We start from the raw sequence: 7241 nt of genomic DNA, 5'->3' as shown, positions 1-7241 counted from the left end.
TATGTAGCTTGTGTCCAAGTTTCATCAATATCGCATCAAATGTCACGGAGCTATGCTCTGGAGAGAGTCACAAACAGACACACAGACACAACGAAAATAGTGCTCACTGCTGGTGCCCGCAAATCAAGAATAGTGGTCACTGTTGGTGCCTGCGAACTAATATGACTCTCCAATTGGTGATTACAATCTGGAATGAAACATTACACTGTACCAGCTTCACAAAGTTACGGTGGCCATATTCGATGAGAATGTAAAACCATGCCTTGTGTTGTCATACCAACGTGACATAATCGTTTCATTGCTCTTTTGTGGTGTATTGGTTCGCGGGCGCCAGCAGTGACCACTATTTTCGTTGAGTCTGTGTGTCTGTCTGTCTGTTTGTCTGTTTGTGACTCTCTGCAGAGCATAGCTCCGTGACGTTTGATGCGATCTTGATAAAACTTGGACACAAGCTCGATATCATGGTCTAGTCATGTCTTTTTGTATGAGGGGCGTCCCATGCCCCTTGTGGGCGGAGACACACCCACTTGAACTTTTTATTTATTTTTTTTCTCGATTTTTTTCTCGCAATTTCATTTCCTGGAAGCTGTGCGTAATGTCCATCAGTACAACATATAAAAAATCCGATTTGATTTGGTCAATTTTGAGGGGAGAGGTTTTTACGGTAGGGCTTCCACTAACTCAATTGTACCTATCGTGGCATTGTTCAATAATGCCCGCGAACCATCGTCGCCTACCGGCTAGTTCTCTTTTTAAATATGATTTTAAAAAAATAATAAAAAAAATTGTTACGGTGTGGATGCGATACCCAAGAGAGAATGTCACTTTCTTATGTTGAAATCGTTGTAATTGCTTCAGCCGTTATTGTGCACGGCTGGACGACATTTATCAAGAATTCAGCGATTTTGGCGATCTCTCGATCTGGAACTTCAGTGATGTATTCTGGCGTCTTTTTTTTTCATTCTTAAAACGTTCGAGAATAAAAGCAAGGGCTTTTAAAAGCTTATCACGTCACCCTCGATAGCAGGTATGTAAGTGGGTGTTGCCTTAATGGTTAGGGCGGCGGGCTTTGGATCCTCGGATCCTGAGTTCAAATCCCGCTCGGCTGTCGAATTAATACCGGGTGGGGTTGACTCCGCCCGTCGTCATCCTTCCGAGGTCGGCAAAATGAGTGCCAGCTCGCTGGTATCCCGTGTCGGAGTGGTGATCCGTCCAGGATTGTGTCCGATAGCCAAGGAGACCCAATCTCCTCGTCCTCCTCCCCCCAACATGATTAAGAGTAAATATCATCAAGAACACGCCTGTCCAATGGGGGCCTTGCACCGACCCACGTGAACTGGAGTTTGTAGGTCGTGCAGCTGCACCATCGGCAAGCTGTGAAAATTATCCAAGTCCTTTGATCGTTGTGCAGAAGCACAGCCCTTTCTCTCGTGTTTTTTTTTTTCCAAGTATTTTCTACTTCTTTCCGAAGCTTTGTGAGTCCTTTGAGGTAACGATCCTCAAGACCGATCACACACGTGAATTTATGTTGCCCTGACAACGGCCGTTTCGCGCGGTTTCTGCTGCGCATGCGGCGCACCCAGCGTTCTGGTCGGATGACGTCATTCTGAAATGAGCGAATTTCTACCTCGACTTCGTTCGGATCACGTGATGAATGTGCCGAATCTGCCGCCTTGAAATCGTGAATAAAATCGTTTGGAGAAGGTACGAAACACGTGTTTTTCTCTTCTACAATTGAACGGATTACTTCATGTTCTGCACTCGTGCGTCCGAATCAAACATCCCACGACCCTTCACCCTGCGGTACCGCATTTTACTACACTCGACCTCACAGTCCCCGTCGGTGCGCGATGAACCGAGATTTCTGTGGTGACGATCACATGGCGAACCTGACGGGATCGACGGGCGGTTCCAATGGAGGAAATGTGGTCGTTCCCGGAGGTTCTCCCACGAACCGCGAGTCCGGGCTCGGTCCTGGTATGTGACGTTTTCTCCGCACCTTGCTTTTCCCGTTACCGTGCGTCGTCTGCTGGTTCGTGCTGTGCACTTTTTTCGAGAACTCGTTTAAAGGGAGGATCTCACGATGGTCTGTGTTGGGAAACTGAGGTAAAAGAGGATAGTTACAGTACGGTGGAACACTGAGGTAAAAGGTCACAGATTACCGTGTAATACCGAAGTAAAAGGTCACAGATTACCGTGTAATACCGAAGTAAAAGGTCACAGATTACCGTGTAATACCGAAGTAAAAGGTCACAGATTACCGTGTAATACCGAAGTAAAAGGTCACAGATTACCGTGTAATACCGAAGTAAAAGGTCACAGATTACCGTGTAATACCGAAGTAAAAGGTCACATATTACCGTGTAAAACCGAGGCGAACGGGCACAGATTACCGTGTAAAACCGAGGCGAACGGGCAGATTACCGTGTAAAACCGAGGTAAAGGGGCACCGGTTACCGTGTAAAAGGGCATAGATTACCGTGCAAAACCGAGGTAAAAGGGCACAGATTACCATGTAAAACCGAGGCGAACGGGCACAGATTACCGTGTAAAACCGAGACGAACGCGTACATGGATTACCATGTAAAACCGAGGCGAATGGGCACAGGGATTACCATGTAAAACCGAGGCGAACGGGCACAGACATTACCGTGTAAAACCGAGACAAACGCGTACAGGGATTACCATGTAAAACCGAGGCAAACCGGCACAGACATTACCGTGTAAAACCGAGACGAACGGGCACAGAGATTACCATGTAAAACCGAGGCGAACGGGCACAGACATTACCGTGTAAAACAGAGGCGAAAGGGCACAGACATTACCGTGTAAAAACCGAGGCGAACGGGCACAGACATTACCGTGTAAAACCGAGACGAACGCGTACAGGGATTACCATGTAAAACCGAGGCGAACGGGCACAGACATTACCGTGTAAAACCGAGACGAACGCGTACAGGGATTACCATGTAAAACTGAGGCGAACGGGCACACACATTACCGTGTAAAACCGAGACGAACAGGCACAGAGATTACCATGTAAACCCGAGGCAAACGGGGCACAGACAAAACTGAGGCGAACAGGCACAGACATTACCGTGTAAAACCAAGGTAAACGGACACAGACATTACCGTGTAAAACCGAGACGACCGGGCACAGAGATTACCATGTAAAACCGAGGCGAACGGGCACAGACATTACCGTGTAAAACAGAGGCGAAAGGGCACAGACATTATCGTGTAAAAACCGAGGCGAACGGGCACAGACATTACCGTGTAAAACCGAGACGAACGCGTACAGGGATTACCATGTAAAACCGAGGCGAACGGGCACAGACATTATCGTGTAAAACCAAGACGAACAGGCACAGAGATTACCATGTAAAACTGAGGCGAACGGGCACACACATTACCGTGTAAAACCGAGACGAACAGGCACAGAGATTACCATGTAAACCCGAGGCAAACGGGGCACAGACAAAACTGAGGCGAACAGGCACAGACATTACCGTGTAAAACCAAGGTAAACGGACACAGACATTACCGTGTAAAACCGCGGTAATCCCAGCAGCTCCGACTCCTCATTCAGCACCTCAAGCGCCACCCAAAAGGATATCCAGAGTCTCCGCAAAGATGACTGCATCATCTGCGAAATCAAGGTCAGAGATCTTGACATTCCCAAACGATGCACAGCAGCTTGATTTCTCCGACATCCTCCCCAGAATCCAGTCCATACAAGTGCTGAAAAGTGTGGGAGCCAGTACACACCCCTGACGAACTCCAGTAACAAATGGAAAAAAGTCAGAGATGGAACCACCACATCTCACAGCACTCAGAACCAGAGTGTAGTTCAGACATCAGATCGATCAGTTTTGGTGGCACCCCACGAAGACCTATAATCCTCCAGAGGACATCCTAATTCACTGATTCAAATGCTTTGCAGAAATCAACATGGGCTGCGAAGCAGCCTCTGCTGAAACTCTCATTTTCGTTTGGTGAGGACGAGAAGAGCAAGCCAAAGGTCAATAGTTGACCTCTTTGGTGTAAAGCCTGACTGCTCTGAGCACTTTTGATCAAGCAAATGGTGGTGAACCCTGTCAAGAATTATCTGAGTAAAGACATTGCCTGTCACTGAGAGCAGCGTCATCCCTCGGTAGTTGTTGCAATCCTGGCGATCACCCTTCTCTTTCCAGAGAGGGACAACAAGGCCCCTCTTCCAGTCTGTTGGGATGATGCCTGTGTTCCAGGCAGAGCACATAACTGCATGCAACGACCTGAGGACAGCATTTCCACCAGCCTTGAGAAGTTCAGCATGGATGCCATATATCCCAGGAGCTTCACCCCATTTCAACCGCTTCAACGCATCCTGTTTCCACAAACGAAGGTGGATAACAGTTGATTGGAGGGACAGCAATAGGGATAGTAACAACACTGACATCGAACTCAACAGTTGGTGGATCAGCCTGGTACAGGCGCTGGAAGTAACCGGTCAAGCGGGCCTTCACTTCGGACTCCTCTGTCATGAGCCCACCACCCTCTACTCTAACTGCAGTACACTGAGTGATGGGCTTGGAGGAACGCAATGCGTGAATTCCCCTGTAAGCAGGACGAGAATCACTGTCTTTCTTTTGAGTTCAGCCTTATGGCTTCTGGTTGCATCATCGGTTCGGGACGCGGCTTTACCGCTGACGCAGTGATGCTATTACCGGAACACTGTTACTCATTTTGCCGACCTTGGAAGGAGGACTGGCTGAGTCAACCCCAGCTGGTATTAATTCAGTGGCCAACGGGGTTTGAACTCAGGACCCACGGATCCCAACTCAGCCACCTCAACCACTAAGCCAACACCAGGCTACAAGAATAACTTGACCACAGGTAATGCTCTATCCCCTCACAGATTCCTCGCACGTAGGCCTCCTTGTCCACCCTCAGCACACGTACAGTTTTACTCCTCGACTCCCTGAACAGCTCGGCTCTGCCATTAAGCCTGGCCCTGTGATTCTGGTCAATGGTATCCAGTGTCCCTTGAGAGATAAAATCGTTCTTCACCCTACGGTGAGTTCCAAGACATCCACCGGCAATATCAAGGATGGTGGTCTTGAAGGAACTCCACAACTCTTTGGGATTCCACAAAGCACCCAGACCCCCCAAATCCCCACTTCGCCTGTTTAAAGGCTCCTCAGCTTCGTTCTCATCCTTGAGCTTGCAAACATCCAGCCGAGGCTGGGATGGTACCAATCTCTCAGATTTAAGCTGAAACTTAAGAGTTGCTCCAACAAGCCGGTGGTCAGTATTGAGGAACTGAGCACTCCGGTAAACCCTGCAGTTCTGGATCATCCTCCAGCGACCATCAACGAGCATATGGTCAATATCCTTTGGCACACCACCAGCGTTGGAATGCCAAGTCCAGCGAAGAGACTGTGGGCACTGAAACCATGAACCAGTCACCCTAAGTCTATGACTTCTTGCAAAGTCAAGGAACTTGGTGCTATTCATGTTCACAGTTCCAGACCCATGGGGACCAACACATATCTCATAACCATCCTTTTCAGTTCCAGTCTGAATTGTAATCCCCCAAGACTACAAGAGTATCTCGCCTGGGACACTGATTAACCAGACTGGAGCGTGGCATAGAACGCGTCCTTCATGGTGAGATCACTCGCTTCAGTCAGAGCACATACAGAGACCAGGGAAATGACACCCAAGGAGTGACAAATCCTTCGTCTCATATGCTCGTTGACCGGTGTTACCTCAATTATCATTGGAGTCAGCTTATTGAACACCGCTACAGCAACTCCTTGGGCATGGTAACCATCAGAGCGACCAGACCAATCATAGGTATAACCACCCACCATTATCTCACCATAATCCGGTCTCTGAACCTCGAGAATGCTGCAATACCGATATCCAAACGCTTGACCTCAGATGATAACAGAGACAGGTGATCATCCTCTCTTTGGGATATGACATTCCAGACACCCACCTGAAGGGACCGCCTCAGGTTAACCCGAAGGGACCACCGTCTCGTGGATGAGACCTCGGCACCTCCCTGACACACACTACCGAAATCCAACCCGGGAAGGTTACCCCGCGTTTTTCCTCCTGTCATCAAAGATTGGGGGTCCCGGAGGCTTCGCCCCAATCACATCATCCTGTGAGCTGCCCTGCGAAGAGAAGCTGCACAGAAGGTATTCCCACGAAGTGGGTTTTCAGTTTCCTTTGCGTTTTTAGTGTTTTGCGGAATGAAGGGTTTTACAGTGGCTGAAGTGCAAATCCTGCCACCACCTTCCTTAAACAAGCTCAAATGAGCTAAGATCCTCATCCTCTTAATGATGACGTCATAAAACGAATATGACGTCATTGTGATGTATCAGGTTTGCGATAAATTATCTGTGCTAATGCCCGGCTTGATTCCCGCAAACAAAATTCAAACAGCTTGCCGAGTTTCGAAGATAATGGTGTAGGTGATTTCCATTAGCGGCGATATTATGACGTCAACTTTTTTTTAGAGGAAGAACTTCCAAAATCGGAGATAGTTACTGCCTGCACGTGGGCTTTCTGCATATACATGGCAAGTTTCACGAAGATCCGATGAAAACTCTGGGTTGTGAAACAAAAAAATGTCAAAAAATAGGAATGACGTCATCGTGATGTATCATATGTGTGGTAATTCATCTCTGCTAATGCCCTGTTCGATTCCCGCAAACAGAATTCAAAAAGCTTGCCCAGTTTCGGAGATAATTTTTTCGGCGATTTCCATTAGCGGAGATATTTTGATATCATAACTTTTTTTCCTCGGAGGAATTTTCAAAATCGGAGATGGTTACTGTCTGTGCAGGGTATTTTTACATATATATGCCAAGTTTCAGGAAGTTTCGATGAAAACTGTAGGCTGTGAAACAAAAAAAGTCCACAAGAACAACAACCTGAGTAGGACTTAGAGATCCTCCACAAGGATCTAAAAAGTAACCCAACTGCAGGAGGACGTCTGCAGACACAATTAGGCACGAGAAATGGATGGCCGTTGGTTCACAATCAACTCCTCCGCCCTTTGATGTTGGCTGATTTTGACTTCAAAAATATTTGGTGGTTTAATTGAGTGAGCTGATTTGAAAATCCTTTTCAAATTTCAAGTTGGTGACATGAAAATTGACAACATGAAATACCGGCCGATGTTGACCTTTTTGCCTATGTTGACCTCAAAAATAATTGGTCGGCCAATCGGATTAAAATTGAGGATT

The 7241-nt window shown here is 47.5% G+C and overlaps 1 protein-coding gene across 1 annotated transcript in view; it reads left to right on the top strand.

Annotated features, from left to right (window-relative positions):
- The first annotated feature begins 1614 nt into the window (after positions 1-1614).
- The window catches only part of LOC147009163 (uncharacterized), a 110032-nt gene continuing 104405 nt past the window's right edge, over positions 1615-7241 (top strand). Inside the window, exon 1 of the mRNA XM_085862991.1 lies at positions 1615-1977. Coding sequence (XP_085719117.1) covers positions 1851-1977 — 127 coding nt within the window. The 5' untranslated portion in view covers positions 1615-1850. The remainder of the gene's footprint in view (positions 1978-7241) is intronic.

Source organism: Eptatretus burgeri, chromosome 17 (assembly GCF_056783735.1).
Source record: "Eptatretus burgeri isolate ZD-2024b chromosome 17, Ebu_testis_v1, whole genome shotgun sequence".
NCBI classification, from domain to species: domain Eukaryota; kingdom Metazoa; phylum Chordata; class Myxini; order Myxiniformes; family Myxinidae; genus Eptatretus; species Eptatretus burgeri.
This window is presented reverse-complemented; position numbering and strand designations above follow the sequence as displayed.